Source organism: Thunnus thynnus, chromosome 24 (genome assembly GCF_963924715.1).
Source record: "Thunnus thynnus chromosome 24, fThuThy2.1, whole genome shotgun sequence".
NCBI classification, from domain to species: domain Eukaryota; kingdom Metazoa; phylum Chordata; class Actinopteri; order Scombriformes; family Scombridae; genus Thunnus; species Thunnus thynnus.
Window position 1 is genome coordinate 2,255,546 of NC_089540.1, and position 21,289 is coordinate 2,276,834.

At 38.1% G+C, this 21,289-nt stretch overlaps 2 protein-coding genes across 2 annotated transcripts; both read left to right on the forward strand.

The window, feature by feature from the left end:
• Window positions 1-1,456: 1,456 nt before the first annotated feature.
• On the forward strand, window positions 1,457-8,755 carry LOC137176903 (E3 SUMO-protein ligase ZBED1-like). Its single transcript, XM_067582933.1, has 2 exons — window positions 1,457-1,581; window positions 4,993-8,755. Exon 2 carries the CDS (start codon window positions 5,042-5,044, stop codon window positions 7,085-7,087), a length of 2,046 nt encoding a protein of 681 aa, XP_067439034.1. The 5' UTR covers window positions 1,457-1,581; window positions 4,993-5,041; the 3' UTR covers window positions 7,088-8,755.
• On the forward strand, window positions 1,463-20,945 carry dhrsx (dehydrogenase/reductase (SDR family) X-linked). Its single transcript, XM_067582934.1, has 7 exons — window positions 1,463-1,581; window positions 9,146-9,253; window positions 10,236-10,304; window positions 14,089-14,190; window positions 14,321-14,528; window positions 15,209-15,416; window positions 17,728-20,945. Exons 1-7 carry the CDS (start codon window positions 1,482-1,484, stop codon window positions 17,899-17,901), a joined length of 969 nt encoding a protein of 322 aa, XP_067439035.1. The 5' UTR covers window positions 1,463-1,481; the 3' UTR covers window positions 17,902-20,945.
• The last annotated feature ends 344 nt before the right edge of the window (window positions 20,946-21,289 follow it).

Consider the following 21,289-nt stretch of genomic DNA (forward strand, 5'->3'; position numbering starts at 1 on the left):
TCTGATATGTAGCTAACTGACAGTTCAATAGGGCAAAAATTCCCTTTTCTCCAGATATTCCCCTGTGAGTGAGTCAGAAATCTGGATTTTCCTCTCACGCTCCCAGCAAAGACATAACAACAGAGTTTTGAGCATCAACCACCACTCCACCGTGGAGTATCCCAAACATCAAATATATCCTGAAGACAGAGAATTATTCCGCTCCACCGCAGACCTTTTTCCCCCTTCCCAACATGACTGAATGTGTATCTTTGTGACTGTACAGCATGCAAAATGACTCAATAGTGGATATTGATTCATCCAGACCAACAGTGTATGTTCACTGAAAACGGGCTTTTCAGTGACGTGGGATACATCTGATGTCCAGCAGTTCAACCTTTGAAATTAATTATTTTTGCATATTTATAGATTCTGGAATATTCAGTGAGGGAGAAGATGTCATTTTAAGGGTTAGGGTGAGGAAGAGGACAGTTGTAGCCTACATAGAAGACGTGATCCATACTGTCTAAATTTCAAGATGATTATCTATTAGGGAGTTTAGATTTATTTCAGAGGTAGAGACACAAGGCTGCATGTCATAATAGTCTCTAAAATGTTCATAATCTCCATTGTGCAAATTAAATGGAGTGGTAAATAAGTTTATGTTGATTTACCCTCCAGTTCGCCCTCCAGTAGCTCTAACTACAGTTTTCTAGGAATAACACACAGCTTTGGCCTGCAATTAATACATTCAATAAATAAATACAATAAAGAAATACATTCAGAAATGTATTAGAATAAAAAGGGCAGCCCTTTAATGGGCTTTCTTCCCTCAACAGTAAATCATTTTTTCTGAACTTTAATGGAAACAGTCAAATTCAAAAAACAGTAGCATATAAACAAGTATGAAGAGCAAGAAACAAAGTGCTTTTTACATCCAATAAAAACAAAATAACACATAGGAGGAGGGAAAAAAATAAAGTGGTACAGATTAATAATCAGGTAACATTAGTCAATACTTTTGTATGTTTTAAAATTTGTTTGGGTCTTTGTTGCTTTTTTGTTTTGCAGTTTGACCAGAATTGTAATAGAGCTCAACATCAATTAGAAATAAGTTTGGTTTTCTATTGGTTCATTTCATGTATATGGAATTTGCCAAAAAATATAAGTAGATGGATTAAAAAGCTAACATTGATCTCCATTGAGTTATTTTCAAAACAAATTAAAATATCACTACCTGGATGGAAAGTCTTTTATATCAATCCAAAATGTTTTGGAATACATACAATGGAAAAATAAATGAAAAATATTTGTTTAGACCACAGAAATCACGGGAATAAAGAATATTCAGTTTACAGTATATCCATCACAGGAAATCTGTGTTTTTTATGGCCTCTCGTGACGCAATCTTCTTGAGGGCGGAACCACAGACAGACTTTTCCCTTCCAGCCTCGGACCCGGACCCGTTAGAGTGAAGCACAGCTCGACTCGGAAGCAGAAGGATGTGGCTGCTGTCAGTGTTGGTGCCTCTTGCTAAACTGTATTTATGCGGAGTTAAAGTCCTTCTCTATCAGATGTTCAACAGATCTTTTACGCTACCAGGTCAGGTATACTTCTATTTCACACATTTATATTTGTATTTTTTAAAGTTCTGATTTATCGGTGTTTTCCGCTGAATGCAGGATTCCGTTAGAAAAATGACAATTTCTGATAATGTTGCCTTAATCTATAAGAAAATAAATAAAAAGATGGAATTTGGCTTGGGACGTTTTAATAATGGCATATTTTGTTGAGTTCGGCATACATCTTATACACACAGCACGTCCAGTTTAAATCATTCACTCTTTATAACTTCACACCAAAATAACTGCAGGTGAACCAGATCTGGAAAATGTGATTGTAGTAGAGAGAATGTTAGCCGAAGGATCACATGTATTTGGAGTTAACTAGAGGAGCAGCTGTTGAAAGAGATAAAGCCATATTCTCATTGTTAAATGTAATGTAACTAACTAGTCAAAGCAACGTTAAATACGGAATATTTTGAAAGGAGTTTGGTGTCACTGTCTGTCTGTCATGGCTGTATTTTCACAATTATGGTGACAGTCAGTAATGTTAACTGGCCAGAATTTCATAAACCTCTAACTTCCAGTGATGTCTAATATTATGTCTACCTGTAAGTGTAATGATACAATAATAACACTGTTTTTCATTCAAATTAGGTGAAATTTCACTGCTTCTACATGCACATTTCCTTGTTACACAGTGAACTAGAAGGCTGTGACCTTTAGACTACATACTCACTCCACATCATGTGACTTTGAAATCCAAACTTTGGAAACTGGATGTTTGCATTGAAATTAGTTTCATTTATCATGGTTAGCCAAACATCTCTGCATATTTGCTGTGAGCTGTTCCCCCTCGAGCCTCAGCAGTAAATGTAAATGCCTGGAAAATCTGAATTGAAAACTGTTAGCTTTCTATGGATAAGGCTTCAAACACAATATCCACTTGAGTGAAAATGTGGCTGCTTTTACACACACTGTTTGGCCCATTCTATATTAAATGTAAGGTCAGTCATTTAAAGTGCTGGCATATTGAGCAGAAGATAAAACCTTCCTCCTGGACTTTTAAATATACATTTATCCTTACATTCTATTCATGATGACATAATACTAAGTAAGGTTACAAATACCTTTTGTGACACATAAGAGACTAGCCTTTTCCAAATGCAATTCTGTTATATTAAAGCAGCTGTGTGTGCCTTAGTTAATCTGTTCAAATGCACTACAGAAGTAGTTAATAGCCGTTCAAAAACTAGAATCAGTGACACTGAGTGTGAAGACATTTTTCTGTACATGAATCAGGGGTTGTGACATTATTTTACTTTTCTTTTTTGTTTTTGTTTACCGTTTTACAGCATTTTTGATCATTTTGATGAAGCAAAAAAAAAAAAAAGCAAGTCCATAGCTGTTTTTGGTTTCTCCAATATGAGTATTTGATGGCTCTATATGTGTTATATCATAATATATTTTATATACTGTTATAGAATATCTTTTGGACTATTGGTCACACAAAATAATTCAGTCTCACTGTATTGAAAGCGAGTAATCAATAATGTAATGAAAATGATCATTAGTAGCAGTGCTTATCACAGCTATAAGTAAACAAATGTATGGAGTCAAAGCTCTAAAACTTAGCACTGTACAGGTAAATACTCTTTACTGCAGAATGCAGATTCTCTAATTGTGACATGAGTTGAATGATCACAGCATCATTGCTGGAAGAGTACTCTATATTCTCTTTAGACTGCAAAATTCAAAAGAACAGTAAGAATACAATGTCACACATGTTTATTTTCTTCACCTTCAGCTTTATTTTTAACTGCCAAAGGAGTCCCATGCCATCATTAATAGGCATAGAAGGTTATTTATAACTAAATGTCAGTATTTTCCTAAGGGTGGCATCCAGCAAAAAAAAAGTCTAGGAAATAACAAGTGAGAGCAGTCAACATAGGGAACAGGTGCTGCTAGGCGAAATATCAAGAGTCAAACAACTCTCTTGTTGTAATTCTCTTAATGAACCATCACTTGGAAGTCTTGCATGATAGTGTTTTATTTATTACTGTTCTGTGTATCTCATTCAAGTTTCAAGTCATAAAACAAAACGGAAAATTTGTGTTAAAGCATGTGACAGTAGAGTTAGAAATCACTAATGCATTGAACTGTCACACAATGAGGTTACTGTCTATAGACAGGGTTAGTCTTGGGGTTTACACTCTTGTAATCTTGACAAGAATGCAGGCTGTTTAACCAGATGTAAGGGGATTTTCTAAATTCTTGTTATTTACAAGTAATATCCCAAACCATGACGAAAAGATAAAGACTGATTGGCTCATTATTCATGAAGCAAACAATCCTGCTTTTTACAACTGTGCTTTTGTTTTTGTTGTTTTGGCCATTAGTGTTGCTGGTAATGGATGAAATTTACACAAGTCAGGAGTTTGAGCCACTTATTTAAACCACTTATTCAGAAATAAACATTAAAAGGTAATGTCTCTGTTGTGATCCCCCACTGCATTGTAAAACTAAGTAGTGTTAAAAACTGAACCAGAAAGTAACTCTAACAACCTAAGAGTTCAACAACCTTCACAACAGATTGTGTAGGCTATTTATCTTGTTTTGTTTTCACCTTCATATAGTGGTTAAAATTATCTAGAGGTAATAAAAAAGTGGACTTATTTAACACTGTTTAATACACACTGTTGTAAAGTGTTATTCATCATTGTATTGTTTGAAACAGCTGGTTAGGCATGCTTGAATAGTATCTCTTGCCACATATTAAACCATGTTTATTTAAACAATAGTTCAGTTAATAATAACTCAATACTTAGGTTTGGCTTGAATGGTTTGGATTTAAGAGTGCCATATTATGAGGTGTTGCAATATAGAAAAAATATAGCATTGCAATATAGCATTGTTTGCCTCCATCACAATTGTTATTTTCTTGTACCAGGACACCATAACACATCGTGGTAGCTAGTTCCTTAATATTCTGGGTATATCAGAGCATAATAGGTGCTGAGCAAAATTGTTTTATTAAGATTATGTATTTTCACATAATTTTAGCATCAATATGATGTATCTTGATCATGTACTTTGATTTGGCTGGTATTTAATGTGCTACATTAGTCAAAAATATGCTTTACCGGCATGTATTTTATCCATGAACAGTCTCTTAATTGATTTTTGATCAGAAATTTGACTATATCATGATATATATTGATATCAAATAAATGTAAATCATGATAGAGGTTTTTATACAGTTTGCCCAGTTTTATTAGAGGGACTCTTCTTTGCATGTAGGGTAAATGTAGTCAGTGAATGGGATATTTCACTGGTTGGGATTCAGCTGATTTCTGAATGAAATCCTATCGTATTGTAGGTTCACAAATAGGTGTAATGTTTTTCACAACCTGCAAACATCCTCAAATGTGTATTTCACTATTCTTGTTAGGTACTCAGTAAGTGAAGGCATCCAAGTGGTTTGCTTACCAAAGGAACCAATGGAGGGTAAAAGTTCAGGACCTTCATGCTCTGGCCTCAATCTGGTCGCACACCCACGAGCAAAAAGCAAAGTCTGGAAATACTTTGGCTTTGACACAGATGCAGATGGGTGCATATTACACTGGAAAAGGATATACTGCCGTGTATGTATGAGCCAAATTGCTTACTCTGGAAATACCTCCAATCTGTCGTACCACCTAGAAAAGAACCATCCTGCAGAGTTCAGTGAGTTTGTGAAGAGCAACACAGATCAGATGCGTGAGGCATTCGCCACAGCATTCTCCAGGATAAAGACAGAGCCCTCAGGTCTACAAGTGCAGCAATCACTGGACACAAACTTAAGGCAAAGCTTGAACTATGAAAACAGACGACATAATGATCTTACAATAGCCATCATCAACTTCATCTGCGAGGGGTTGTACCCTGTATCTGTAGTTGAAGAACCTACTTTCAAGACGTTAATGAGTACAGTCGATCCTGGATACTCTCCACCAAGCAAAAGTGACCTGGCAGTTAAAATGCTTCCTCAGATGTATTGCCGTACCCGGGATATGGTCTTCAGTGATCTTGGTGGGGTTGTGAACTGCGGCGTTACTACAGACCTTTGGCAAAGCCAAACCCAGAACAGAACATATATTTCACTCTCTATGCATTCGGTTAACTACAATAGTACAGCTGGGTTCTCTATGACCAACAAGTGCCTTAAAACATTTGAAGTACAAGAGGACAACACGGCCGAGAATATCACCAGAGCGATGTATGAAGCCTTTGTTGAGTGGGGGATAATTCATAAAGTCAGTGGTGCTACCACAAATGGTTCAGTGGATATTGTGAAAGCATGCTCACTCTTGGAACTGTCTGTGGAAATGCCTTGCCTTGGACACACCGTCAATCGCGCAGTGGACGAAGCCTTCCAGCTGCCGCGAGTAGACAGTTTTTTAGGATGTTGCCGCAAACTTGTTGATCATTTCAGAGAACCGGCAATGTATCTACTGAGAGAAAAACAGAAGCAGCATGGCCTTGCTCAGTCTGCACTCATCACAGACAGGGGTAGGTCTTGGTTGGCCACATTGGCAATGTTACAAAGACTGAAAGAGCAGCAGGTTGCTGTAACTGCAACGCTTATAGAGAGTTCCAGCAGCCATCATTTCAGCTTTGATGGTCCTGACTGGGCCTTGTTGGAGGGCTTGATTGAAGTCCTCCAACCTTTTAAAGTTGTGGCAAACATGATCACTTCTTGCAGGTACCCAACCATTAGCATGGTAAGGCCTGTGCTTCATATGCTTTTGAGCACCACCCTTAAGGTTAAAGAAGGGGACCTCAAAGAGATCAGCATGACCAAAGAGGTAATCTCCAAGGTCCTATCAAGCACCTACTCACAGAATTCACAACTGTCGCAAGAGATCTCAACATTCCTCAACATTGCTACATTTCTAGATCCCCGGTACAAGAAGTTGCCTTTCCTGTCCACACAGGAACGCTCCAAAGTTGAGAGTAACATCATTGAGGAGGCAAAAGCAATCCTTGAGAAGCAGAATGCAGAGCGGCCATGCCCTGATGATTTTTCTGTGGTGTCTGATGAGCCTCCTAGCAAAAAACAGACTCTGAGAGAATCTTCAACCAGCAGCGCAACCCAAGACAACCCTTTGGCTGCCATATTTTGTCAGTCTGATGCAGACCAGAGTCAGGAGGAGCTGCATGCTCAGGTGGTAGAGGAGCTAAGCAACTACAAATCACAGAGAGTCCTAGGTCTGAATGAAGACCCTTTACTTTGGTGGTCAAGTCATGCAGCCTTGTTCCCCACCCTTCCCAAGGTGCTTCAGAAGTACTGGTGTGTTCCGGCCACAAGTGTCCCTTGTCACAGGCTGTTCAGCTCCTCGGGGACTGTTCTGTGTGGGAAAAGGAACCGTTTAGCTCCAGCACTAGTAGATCAACAAGTTTTCTTGTATGAGAACTCACGGAGTTACTACGAGCCTGAACCCTGTGTGGATGATTTGGACAATGTCTGGGAAGAAAAACGTAGTCTAGGTCAGCCACTTGAGTGACTTTGTGCTTAAAATCACAAAATATCAAAGAATTTCTACAACTTTATTGCCTGTATACTTGGTAGCCTACATGTGAGACCAGCTGAAACATTAAAAAGTATAATGAAGGTGTTTCAGTCAGTAGTGTGAAAATGTAATGGACCTGTTATGATAACTTTACTTTTAGTTGTGGCCTGTAATCTGTATGAAAAGAGTTAGGCCATCTAACCCATTCAAGAACAGTGTAACATTTAGGGGGAAAAGCTTATCTATTCTTTCCAAGAGTGAGATGAGAAGATTGATATCAATCTCGTGTCTGAGCTAAAGACCTAAAGCCAGTACATAAACCTTGATTGCATTAAGACTGGAAGCAGGGGAAACAGCCAACCTGCCTCTGTCCAAACTTCATTAATACGTTCTCCCAACACCTATTAAGCTCCGTAATTAACGCTAATATGTTTAATCTGTACATAAACAGAAACGTAAAAACTGTAGAGCTGTTGCTTAAAAAATGGCTCCAACACGTAATTCACCCTAAAATCACAAACCAGCCAGCCTAACAGTGTGGCAGTGTCAGTCGGTCAGTCAGTCCACTACTTTGGTCCAAGCCAAAACAACAACCGAGTAACTATTAGATAAATTATCACATTTTCAACACACATCCAATCATCCCCAGAAGGATGACTCTTAACGACTTTGATGATCCTCTAACTTGTCTTCTAGCGCAGGTTGACATTTTTGTTCTTTAGTGAAATGTCTCGACAAGTATGCGATAGGCTAGTAAATGTTAGCATGCCAATACCCTAAAGTAAGATGATGAACATGGTAAATGTTATAACTGCTAACATCTGCATGTTAGAATTGTCAGTGTGAGTAAGCTAGCATGCTGATGTAAGCATTTAATTCAAATCACTGCTGTGTCTAAGTACAGCCTCACAGAGACAGACAGAGACTTTCAATCTTGTTATATTTCTTTTCATGTACGGGTTGAACAAGACACAGATTGTGTTTATTAGTGAGCTTTTGAGGTGTTTCTAAGCTTTTTCACTTTGAACAGAGCCAGGCTAGCTGTTTCCCCCTGCCTCCAGTCTTAATGCTAAGCTAGGCTAACCATGTCCTGACTCCAGCATGAGATTGATAGCAATCTTCTCATCTCAATCTCAGATAGAAAGATTTATCATAACACTTTGGAATTTTTTTGTATAAAATCTAAGAAAATTAAGAGTTAAGACGGGATTTCAAACTGACAGTGTGTGAAAACCTCTGATTTACATAAACAAAGCCGATATGAAACCAGCTCTCATCTCTTCATATTAGATCATAACAGATATCATAACAGATGTATTATCAAAAACAAAGATAATTTTGCTTATTTATAGAAAAGTAATGTTGTGTTGTCTGTCACTATCTGTGTGTCTAACTGTCCATCATGTTACACCTCCTACAAGCAACCACTTTGTGTAATCAGCTCTGCTGTGTCTTTTTGGACTCTTCTGTTTCATTTTTAAATTAATTTTTCTGGCTGATTTTACTTTTTTTTTAGTTTTGCTTGAGATGTCTTTTGTAAATACCTGTCTGGATATTGCTAACATTAACAATGGATGATATTTGAAAATGTCATGCTCTGCAAAACACTGGGATTAAAGATGTTGTAAAAGAACTTTATGAAAGTAAAGATGTTGTTTTCAACATTTGCCTGACTGGTTGATGTCCAAACTTTTATTGCAATATTAACTTTTCTAATACAGTTGTAATTGTTCATCTTCGACAGGGCAACTGATTTTTAAATTCATGGATCCTTATCTTAATTACAGGTTAGACCTTTCTATCCAACTGCCAGAGTCTATGTGGTTCACCTCTCTGTTTGTCCAATGTAGAACAGTTAATAAAGTCCATATTTAATTGCAGACTCACAGACTCTGACCTGGACTGACTGGATTTCCATTCTGTTGTTGGTTTAAATTCCACTACCTGTTATTAATATTGACAAAATCACATAATTGATACTGATTCCAAAACAATCAGAATAAGAAAGTTTGCATGATGACCTCATGTGGTACCCTCTCTCCTCCCACACAGTCTTGCCCAAGCAAAATGGAAGGGTTGCCATTGTGACTGGGGGTACCCGAGGAATGGGTTTTGAGACAGCGAGACACCTGGCAAGCCTTGGCATGCATGTTATCATAGGTAGGCTACTGTCCAATCACATGCCTTCACTCAGTCAGCAGTTACAGGAGTACTGGCTGTTTGAACAGTCAGATTATAAAGACTTTTCACTGTAAATAAATGTCTGTTCTGTGGTATAACTGCAAAATCTAGCTTTGATTTTAAAAAATTTGTTTTAATGAAGTCTTTACTGTAAAGATTGTAGCTGAAGCGTCTTGCCTCAGTTTGCATGTTGGATGAAAGCCATTCAATCGCATACTACACATTAGGAATGTGTGCTACAACTTGGGATGGGTTTAATACCATTTTATCATATCTGTATCCAGTATTGATTCAACTTATAGAATCTTATAGGTTTACCTTTGAAGTAACTAAAGGCTAAAATAACTACAGCTCAAAGATGCCTAATCTTCTTTTGTTGGCTGAGAAACAGCAACACAACCGTTTTTAGTGTCAGCTTAATTAATGTTCACAGTACAGACTGATGTGTTTTAATTCACAGTCTTTGTCTGAATATAGACACCAGCTGCAGAGAGCACAAACTTTTCATTTTAGCTGCTATGAAACTCATTTTAATGAGCTGTAGTTGATCTAATCTGCTGCAGGGGATGTCTGTTATTGTGACCAGACAGTTCTCTAAAAATGAGAAGCTGCTACTTTATGTTTTCTATTGATCTTTTCTAATGAAAAAGAACCAACACTAGCAATAACACAAAAAGAAACACATGGGACAAGGCATATGTAGTCCAAAATTAATCATTTGTATCGTCTTCTTTTCAAAACTCTTTCTGCTAATGCACAAATACTGGGAGTTATTTTGTGATTGCAGTATAAGCAGTGTAAACGATAGATTCAGGTTCAGTTTTGACAGTTAGATTAATTTCAGGATAAATGATTGATTAGTACAGCTGTAAACAAAGATGAAATGAGCTTTAGCCAGTCTTGTTGAAGTGGATATCTGCTGGACATCTGCCCACCAAGCCTTTCTGATCTCCATCATCAGCTGGGAACGAGAGAGAAGAAGGCAGAGCAGCTGTCAGGAAGATTCATGAAGAAGGCAGCGAGGGGAAAGGTAATAATCTGTCTGTCTCCATCTTTCTCTGTCTTTGATCACATTCGGTCATTTTTGCAACTTTTTCAGCCAAAGCACTAAAACAAAATCTTTTACACGATGCACGATGTGTAAATCATAGAACCAGATGGGTGCCAGCTTTTTAACAACCATTAAAGCAAGATGTGCATGCATGCATGTGTGTGTTCTACTGTGCAGCCTCCAGCTGGCACTCCATCACCACTGCGGGACTCTCCCTCTCTGGCACTCAGAGCAGCACTTTGTTAGGGTTGAACAATTTTAGGGGGAGGCTGACTTGCTGTTGCACTTGAAGGTGCAGTATGTAGAATTTAGTGGCATCTAGCAGAACGCACTAATATAATGTTCATAAGTATGTTTTAATTAGCGTATAATCACCTGAAAATAAAAATCGTTGTGTTTTTGTTGCCTAAGAATGAGCCCTTTATACGGAGCAAGGCCTCTTCCACAGAGCCTGCCATGTTTGTACAGTAGCCCAGAAATGTCAAACCAAGCAAATGTATGTAAATTCATAGAAAGGTTCCTGGAAGGGTTTCATCTGGTAGTTACACTGGAGAATCTTTGTTACTCCATTTAACTGACTTGCTAGTCATTTAGTGTATGTTTAGTGTATACAGCAGTATACGGAGCAGCAGACAAGTATACTATTCAACCAATATGGAGAACAATGTTTCCATTCAATAAATATTTATTTTGGTCTATATGGATCTGTCAGTTCTTGCAGTCATTAAGATTTTCACAGCGCTTTCAAGGAAATTCCTCTACTTATAAACAGTTACATTCTTTATCATTTCTTGCTTCTTTCTTAAAAACTGACATAAGTGAGTTACTGTGTGTGCGTTCTCAGAACTGTGTCTCTTTTCCCTGTAACTAACACCAAATGACATAGTAGACATAATAATCTTAACTCAAGGTCCACTTACTGGCTTTCAGAAAACCTTTTAGTGTGAGAGATGGTTTTATATGTGTTTAGTAAACAAAAATAAACATTCAGTAAGCTAGTAATTTCATGTTATATAAGATTTATAGTTCCTGTTAATATGACAGAATTTTATGCTCTAAAAACACAAATTATTTCATTACGTGTTTTAAAAAGTTCTGTTTAACTGACAGAAATTTCCAGCCAGATGAAGATCATGTTATTTGGTTAATTTGTGTCAAGTGTACTCAAAACTTTCTTGTTACTGTACTGGACTAAACTAAAAGTTTGGAGTGCAAGCTGTTCCCAGTAAACTTTTAAGTAGAGTGAGCGAACTGGGATTTAGAGTGTAGAGTTTGCCCAGTTGTCATCATGTGACAAGAACAGACTTTTGATGCTGGATCCCATGAAATGATTATTAATTCATTAAAGTTGTAGAAGTTATTTTAAAATGATGGAGCTCATTAGTAAACTTTATGATCCACAGGGTAGAAGACTGCCCAAAAAATGATATGGAAGCATCTGACACACAAAACACCAACAGGCCACTCTCAACAACACATGAAAACAACGTTAGAAACATGTCAAACAAAATTACTTGCTACTGTGGCACAAACTAACCTCAGTAAGATGAAAATACTGTGTGTGTACGAAGGGAAATATCTCCAGGAAACACACACAGGTTCATCTGCTTGAACTCAATTGTTCTGACCTGAAAAGAGCTCTTTTCTTTTGTGCTTATAACAGAAAGTCGGCCAGTGTCTGCAGAGAGCTAACCTATTTCTTTTCATTCTGAAAACCAATTCTAAAATACTGAACAGTCCAAACTGCACTGATCTGCGCCCGAGGGCCTGAACAGTGCTGATGAAAGCAGCTTTAAATGGGAGCTCATTGAGTGGGCCAGCTGTTCATAAACTGACTGAAGTGATGTCGAGGCACACGTCCTAAAAAGTGAGGATCTGTCCATCAGTGGTGTGGATTTCTTCTTTAACACAGGAGAGTGTGTTGCATAAATAGGCCAGCAGTCATAAAATGCTCACACAAAGAGCTCTTTGTTTCAGTCAGGCTGTGTGTGAGAAACATTACTAATTGGACGCCTGATTCGCTGAATCCTAAGTAGGCTATTTTTCTTTACATGGACACTCTGTAGCACGATGTTACTTGAAAAACACCACTTTCTCTCTGGTGAGGCATCTCAATTAGTGTAATGCAGAATATTGCTGCAATGTGGGAGTTTAATTGATTTAATTAGGTGCTTGAGCAGTCAGTTCACAAAAGCCACAAGCAGTGGCAAGTGACTCATTAATAACACGCCTGCAGTTCCTAAGAAATGTGACTGTACCAGAGTTCAGAGGGAACAAATCCCAGATTCAAAGCTGTGCAGAGAATTTATCCCCAAGCCACATTGAGTGCAGTTATTATTCAGGCCTAGTTAGTAACTATAAAGCTGCACTGAACAATAGTTTTATTTTAACAATGTGTAATGAGAAAGGTGTCACCAGTAGTGATGAAGCTACAGAGCGTTATCACCAGCTCATTGTTTTGGTTTAATTATCTAACTTACATTCAGCAGGTGGACACAAACTCCAAATGAATGCCAACATTGCTCTGCCAGATTAGTGTTTTCAGCTTGTTCCGCTGCCCCCAAGTGGCCAAAAACCAATAAATTCAGCTTGTTAAAGGGGACATATTCTCCACATTTCCAGGTATTTTTAATCTAGGGCTGTACTGGAATATCTCTGCATGATTTACAGTTTAAAAAACTCCTTATTTATCTCATACTGACCCTTTACACAGCCCCTCAGTTCAGCCTCTGTCTGAGACAGGCCGTTTTTAGCTCCTGTCTCTTTAAGGCCCCCCTCCCAATGAGCCCACTCTGTTCTGATTGGTTCCTGAAGCTAACCAATCAGAACAGAGCGGCCAGTGACCTCCAGCTGCTCAGGTGGCTATGACAATCAACCATGAAACAAACTATACTTCTCCTTCTTTATTCAAAATGTCAACTTCTCAAATCCATCCGTACATGTTCCAGCCAGAACCAGATCTGAAATATGGAAGTGAACAATGCAAACAACACATGGAAAAACCTTAGCAACAACCTTAGCAACCACAGTTATAGAACAAACAGTAGAAAAAAACAGGTTTTAAAACCAAGTTCTTTATCTCTATGTTGACATCTTTGTTTGCTCTAGCTCTAATGGTAGTCATTTCATTGTTGGCTATATGCTGGCCATTATATGTGATCATGCATGATGATGAAACAGCTATTAAGAAAGATATTCAATGAGTTGATGATCTGCACTACACAGTAATACTAAGCATGCTTATAATATGTGCAGTCACACCTAGATTAGCTTGAAATGTTATGACCACCAGTTGTAATTATTTCAACATTGTTTCTGAGAAGTCATGTTGAGTCATTTTGGCATGTCAGATGTCTCTAAATACTACAATACCCATGAGCATCGGCCACTGTTGCAATGGAGAAGAAGCCAATCAGAGTTGCAGTGAATGTTGTTGAATTTTTGAACAAAACACGCCGCCAATGTTGCTGAATTAATCTAAAAGTGACTCAGAATCCAAAAGTGAATTGATTTGAAGCTGCAGATTGTGTGTTCAGCACATATAACATAATTCAAAGATTGGATATTGGTGGATATTTTTTGCAAAAATTCATCTCAGGAGTCGTCATTAAAAACAGGACACACTGACTATTTGGCTAATTAACCAATTAGCTGTTGAATTTATATATTTATCATGTCTTTATTTGAATTTATATACTTGTTTGTACACAAATCATATTTATATTGGTCCATTGTCAGAGCTAACTTGTTTTCCTTGTCACAGCTGAGTTTGTCTTCCTGGACCTGACCTCGCTGAAATCTGTGCGACAGTTTGTTCAAACATTCAAAGCCCGAGGTCTCCCCCTCCATGTTCTGGTTAACAACGGTAGGCTGCTTTTACCATCACTGTGAATGCATGAAAGGTCATATGAGTGTCATGTTTTTGACTGTGAGTGAGCGATTTCATCCTCCATGCTAACTCTAAAAACTGTTCTGCTCTCCGGTCTCTTGTGTAGCCGGGACCATGCTGGTTCCTGAGAGACAGACGGAGGACGGCTTTGAGTTCCACTTTTGTCTCAACTACCTCGGCCACTTCCTGCTGACCAACCTGCTGCTGGACATACTGAAGAGGTCGGGACGACCAGGCTGCTGCTCCCGTATCGTCAACATGTCCTCTGCAACACATTATGCCGGCGTTATAGACATGGATGACTTAAACAGGAGGTAAGAGGAACTCTTTAGGTCACCGGCCAGTTGAAAGCTGTTACACATTAAGTTAAGTTAAACTCGCCTTAAGTAAAAACGACATAACATATAACCAAACATTTTCAAAAGTGTAAAAAATACTGGGGAAAAATAATAATAAATAGCTTTATAATAATTGTATTCTTCTATCTTAGAGTCGGTCTATGTGTTTTGGAAAAGCAAACTTCGGATATCCTGAAGTTATTGCTTTTCATAGTGATGTTGCCTCATAGATGGCACAAAGAAGAAGTCCTTGCTGAAGGGCAACACGGTGTTGCACCTCGTCTGCACCGTGAGATCTGATCAATGGCATTGCTACATGTCAGGAGATGAGTGTGTGTCTGTGCATGTGTGGAATACAGGGAGGCATGCTGCTTTAGGTATTTTAAAACCTGCACTAAAGGACATGAATATAAAAATGTTATGAAATCAATGTCAATGTTATTTTTGAATCTGTCTGCTCTGGTGTGGAGAATTTTACTTGACACAGTGAAACCAGCCTCAATTCAAATATGTTTTCAGTGGAGACATTCTGTGTCTGTAGATAGTCTCTTGTAATTGCTACACAGTGCAGGTAAAATATCAGCTTCTATGTATTTATGCTGTTTTTTTGATGCAGCAGGACTTCAAAGTTTACCTGCACACTCTCCTGTCTCCAGGGTCTGCTACAGTTCCCATGGTGCCTATTCCCAAAGCAAACTGGCTCTGGTCCTCTTCACCTACCACCTGCAGGAGCAGTTGATGGCCGGCGGCTTCCTGGTGACCGTCAATGCTGTGGACCCCGGCATGGTGGACACGGCACTGTACAACAACCTGTGGACCCTCGCACAGGCGCTCAAGAAGCCAGTAGCCAAGATACTATTCAGGGTACATCTTCTCTTACACGACTTGTCCTGTTTTTTTATTTTATCATGTGATTTGTAAGATGGCCTACCCTATAAGTAAGTAAGTATACATTTAGGTGTACATACAAAAGCATGGATTCCTTTCTCTGCATGTTCAAAAGATTAAATATGTCTTATCTTTAATATTTCTTAATTGGAAAAAGTTTCATAATATGAACAGAAAAATCCAGACAGGAGTCAAATGTAACACCTAAATTCTCAGTGTACAGCTTTATATTAGAGGTTAAAGGTCACAGAGACTGCTGCAAGGTCTTTTGACCGCTCTCTGAGTCAATAATTATGTTATCCTCCATTTCATTTGAGAAAGTTTTCTTGTCCTCAGCATAAAGGTGAAAAGATATATTAAAAGGCCCAGTGGTAGCATATTGATAGAAAATAAAAGAGGGCCAGCAATAGAGCCTTGAGGCACTCCAGACATCAAAACAGCAACAGCAGACATATCATCAGGAAAATATTCCTGTGGATCCCATGACTGTATCAAAAACTGACTTAAGATCCAGCTAAACCAAAGTTCAGATATCTCCAGAGTCAGCATGCATAACAACATCTTTCGAACAGAAGCAGTTTTTGTGCCTCCAACAAAAGTTCAAGGTCAAGTTCAACATTCAATGAAGTGAGCGGCAGCAGCTGTTCTAACATTTTTTAAATAAAAGACAGCTCTGAGATGAGTTATTGCACAGAGTTTGTTGAGAGATGGATAGATTTCCATTACAGATATATAATATTTTATAAGCTGTGACAGATTTCATGAAAAAAAAAGTGAAATTGACTTGTCCAATGGATTGTATCTGGCATCAAACACCATCTGCGTTCTGTTGAACAAATTCGGGTGTGAAGAGCACATTTTTGGTTTGATGAATAATTCTGACAGACTGCTGACGGCCATTATCTCCTGTGTTACTAATTGTTTCCATTTCTTGTTGAGATGATTGGATCCTTTTTAATTTGACCGCCATCTAAATAAGTTAATTATTTTTCAAAAATGTCAACACAACAAGGCTCATTACCTGCAGCAGCTGACTGATTGTGAGCAGGTCTCAATGACTCAGGAGTCCTCTGGACTTCCTCTAATTTATCTCAGACTGACTTTTAGAGCCACAATGTTATGTGAATTATTCTTAAAATACTTAAAACAGTAACCAGAACCTGTTTAAGAAATCAGGCAGAAATGCAATCATAAAGACTGGAAGAAGGTGGCAAATATAACACTGTCTCCATTACGGTATTCAGAGAGGTGGGTGTGAACTGTTGGTGTGACAAAATGATTGCAAAGTATATCTGTGGATGGAGGTGTTTGGTGCTTTTATGCATTTGATCTTGGCAACAGAGATATGTAAAATGGCTTAGAATTAAAAGGGCAACATATAAAAGATGGTCAACAATAAGAATTAACACTAAATTTCTGCTTGACCCTGGAACAGACCTCTAAAAATATGTTTGTGAGACTGTATTTCATCCAATATGAGGACTCTCCCTTCTCTGTGGCAGCCAAGACTGATTCCAGTTATCATTGTTCTGGAGATATGAGCAATGGTCAGCACCTCAGTGGAGAAAGTGTACATGAGCCTTTGATATCTATGTTCAGATGTAATTTGGACACTTGGCCACTAAATGTTTCTGAGCAGCTGTGTGTCGTTTCAACATTAGTTCAGCACAAAAAAGCTCACACGTGTCTCAGAGTTGATTTAGAGTTGCCATTTAGATTGAGTTAGAGTTGTCTGTTAATATGAGGAGTAAAGAGGTGAGCATGCAAGTGAAGAAGATAATAATGAGGCTGATAAAAAAGCACAAATCTATCAGAGAGATATCAAAGGTAGTTGGTTATAACAATTAGGTACTTTTTATAAAAGCAGGTGAACACAGGAGAAATAGAAAATGTCAAAACAAGCTGGTAGACTGGGGAGCAGAAGCATTGTGGATGAGCGGAACATCATTTGCATGGTGAAGGAAAAAGTCCTTTATGACTGCACAGCAAGTCAAGAATGCTCTCGAGGATGTAGGCACAAAGTTTTCCTTGTCAACCATCAAGAGAAGACTTCATGACCATAATATGATGCACAACCCTGGTAAGCCACTAAAACAGAGAGGCCAGAAAGCATCAGAGTTCTGGACTGATGAAACAAAAACCTACTCAAATTAAAGCTAAGACTTGCCTCTTTAATGTAGCATGTATTACTTTATTTCAAATTAAGTGTGCTGAAGCACAGAGCCTGAAGAACAAAAAATATGTAACTGTCCAAATACTTACTGTTTGCATTGTATTTCCTCCTCAGACTCCAGCAGAGGGAGCCTCCATAAGCGTCTATGCTGCAACTGCCTCTGAGATGGAGGGGGTCGGTGGCTGTTACCTGTACAATGGCCAGAAGACAAAGTCCTCTGACAGCTCCTACGACTCTGAGCTACAAGCTGAGATGTGGAAAAAGAGCTGTGAGCTTGTAGGCCTGTAGGCAGCATGACATACCGGGCTATGACCCTCACAGGTGGAATAGTTCCATCACACTTTTTCAGTTTTTCACAGCAGCAGAAGCCACATAGATAAAAGGGTTACTCCAGCAATTTCATATTGCAATTCCATAAAGTTGCAATGCAAGTGACAGATTAAAAAAAGAATGATCAAAATCAAAGCAGCAGAGGCTGAGATATCTTTTACTTCCTACATTTCCCACAATGCAACTTGATTCTATCGTTTATTAGACCACATCTTTCTCCCCGACCTCGCTCGCCCAAAAAAACAGAGGTATGAACTGAACCGTGGCTCAAAAATTGAGATCTGAACCGAACTATGGATTTGGAGAATCGTTACACCCCTAATATGTAGTGATAATATCAGGTTTATCACCAGGTTGAGTGATTGTAGGTTACTAAAACAGCTAAAGTAAAGGTGTGTTCAGACTGAAGGCAAAGTGAAGCTTAGAGGTTGCACTAGGAGTGCTTTATAAGATGCAAAGATGCAAATAGATACAGCTTGCTCTGAGTAACAGAAGTTCAAGTCAAGTCAGTTTTATTTATATCGCACCAAATCGCAACAGAAGTTATCTCAGGGTACTTTTCACGTAGAGCAGGAAGACCGTACTCCTTAATTTACAGAGACCCAACATTCCCCCATGAATAATGGGAAGAAACCTCGAGCAGAACTGGGTTCCAGTTAAGTTTAAAATGTTTCTACTTGAGTGAAAACATCACACAACATCCTGAGGATTTATCCACTTAATGAACCTGCAGGGTTAGCTAACCACAACTAACTACAGTTGTTACATTGGTTGTTAGGGGTGAATAAACATGGACACACAAAATCATCCTCACTTAAGGTGTGCTCATACTGACTCGAACCATGAGCCGTCAAAGGAGTAGTTGGGCATTTTGGGAAATACAAGAGTTAGATGAGAAGATTGATATCATTTTAATGGCTGTACTGTCAATATGAAGCTGAAGCCAGCAGCAGCTTAGCCTAGTTTAGCATAAAGACTGGAAACCAGGGGAAACAGTAGCCTGGTTTTGTCCAAAGGTAACAGAATCTGCCTCCCAGTGCCTCTAACAAAAAGCTCATTAATTAAAACATGTCATATCTCATTTCATAATCTGTACAAAAACCCAAGTGTAAAAATGACAATTTGCCATTTTAACTCAACTTAGCCATTAAACGGCAAATTGCCGTTGCTACACTTTGGTTTTTGTGTTTAATTTTGTTTTTGTTGTTGTGGTGGTTGTTCTCATCTAATTAGTTTTCATATAGGCATATTTCCCAAGATGTCAAATTATTCTGTTAAGTTTACGTTGCCTCTAGCTTTGCTCCACATTTGTATTTTATGTTTTAGATGATGGTCAGGCGATGGTGGATGACTTTGGTGCCTGATATTTAATCAGTTAACTGACTGAGTTTCTTTAAGTGTTGATGTCTTTCAACTTTATGTTAAATAATCACAGACAATCTAAGCACATGTGGAACCTAAATGCCTTAGCAGTATTGATCTGTTTTGATTTTTTTTAAATATTCCTGCACTGTCTCCATGTACTGTATGTTTCCATAATTGTGATTGTGTATGATATAATGTAATGTGTATAATACTGTAACCATGGACGTTAAGTTCAAGATGAACAAATCAATCAAACATCTTGGTGATTTTTCATTGAGATTGACTTCATTTACACTTTTGATCAAAAAGCATATTTTTGAAATTAAGTGTAAATAAGTTTTTAATGTGTTTATTTCTATGCTAGAATTAAGTGGTACTGTGTGGACCAGATCTGATAAGATAAGCACTATATTTGTCTAATAAGTCTTACTTTTTTAACATTTTTAGTGCAATGTCCATCCAATCCATCCAAAATGTTTGCTAAAAACGTTGTGCCACCTCTTATTCACTGTGAAACTAATATTTTATGAAAAAGTGTGAAGTCATGTATGTATAGAAGTATCTTTCAGATAATTACTCATAACAGCTAATGAATTTTGGATGAGAATTTTCCAACCAATAAGTATAATATATATTAATCTTAGTGTTGTGTGGCTCAGTGGTTGCTGAAATCTAAGAAAAATATATTTTTTCTTATTTATACATGGAATTATCAGGAATTGCCTATCTTTCCATGTAGTCTAGCTAATCTACTGCAAGCTGACACAGTTTGATTGGTCCTTATATTTAAAGGTGCAGTGCCTTGATGCAGCAGAACAGATTGTCTTTTTATTCCTTGTCAAAACCTGGCACCTACATTACCCACAGTGCAACTTGGCCACCAACAGTTTAGTCGGTGATTCTGGTGTGTTATGGTGGTAGCAGCTAATGTAGCTTTAAGCAGCTAGCCTCAAGCAGAGATGAACTCCACACCCCCAGATTTCTTTCATTTTCAAACTTGTAGTCTTCAGCTGACTCAAGTGACATCACTTGAGGGAGATTTCACACAGCTCCCTCTGGAGACACAAAAGGCTTTATACTGCTTTTTTCAAATTTGCAGTCGTACTCACCAATACGTGGAAACAAAGAAAGTACAAAATACAAAAACTGGTGAAGTTCCCCTTTTAATTAATAGCTTTATATGCCAAAATGACCAAAAGACTTCCCAAAGTCATCAGCCAGACTGCTGTCAATGTTAAATTTGACTTCATTCATCCAGCACTTGTAGGTGTTAATGACCATGTTGTCCAGAATGACGATGTTTTACTTTATATTTGTATAAAAAGTGTTATCATAAGACATATCGTTGGTATTTCTATAAACATGTTATTGTTCGGTCAGCTCTACCTTGTGCAATGTGTCATATACACTTCAGTTGGAAACTATTCCATGCAAATGTCCAATTTATTGATTGTGTTGCACCAATGATTTACCATGGTCACAGTGAATGTATTGCAACGCCTTTTTAAAGTGCGTTTTACTTTAATCATGTGAAGTTAGTCTCTTAAACTTTATTGTATCTACAGATTGAGAAAGATGTCCCACTTGTGACAAGAACATGTTAATCACTAATAAATAAACTGCCTCTGAGAGACTGAGCCACCTGTCGTTTTATCACTGACTCCAGGTCTGTAACCAGTTATTATTTTTATTTTTTAATTATTATTAATTTCAAAATTATTTTAAGCACATAAAACAACAAAACTCCACATATTAAACACATATACATCATATTATAATGTAAATATTTTAACCATCAAAAGACATTACCAGGATCAGCGGCCCTGGGCTTCCATACATTAGAGTGTTTGTACTTGGCCAGGTTGAGTGTGTTAGATTGCAGTGATTAGTCTCCATCACTGAAATAGGCAGCATTAAGTCCTCCTCCTGTACTCCACGATGAGAGGAGCTCTCATCATCAGCTGTATCACACACAGATGAG

Bases quoted from the DNA above. Each gene is read 5' to 3' on its own strand.
- dhrsx (XM_067582934.1), top strand. From the start codon at position 1,482: ATGTGGCTGCTGTCAGTGTTGGTGCCTCTTGCTAAACTGTATTTATGC. The intron at 14,529-15,208 runs GTAAGAGGAACT...TCCTGTCTCCAG, and splicing joins ATGGATGACTTAAACAGGAG to GGTCTGCTACAGTTCCCATG. The intron at 15,417-17,727 runs GTACATCTTCTC...TTTCCTCCTCAG, and splicing joins TAGCCAAGATACTATTCAGG to ACTCCAGCAGAGGGAGCCTC.
- LOC137176903 (XM_067582933.1), top strand. From the start codon at position 5,042: ATGGAGGGTAAAAGTTCAGGACCTTCATGCTCTGGCCTCAATCTGGTC.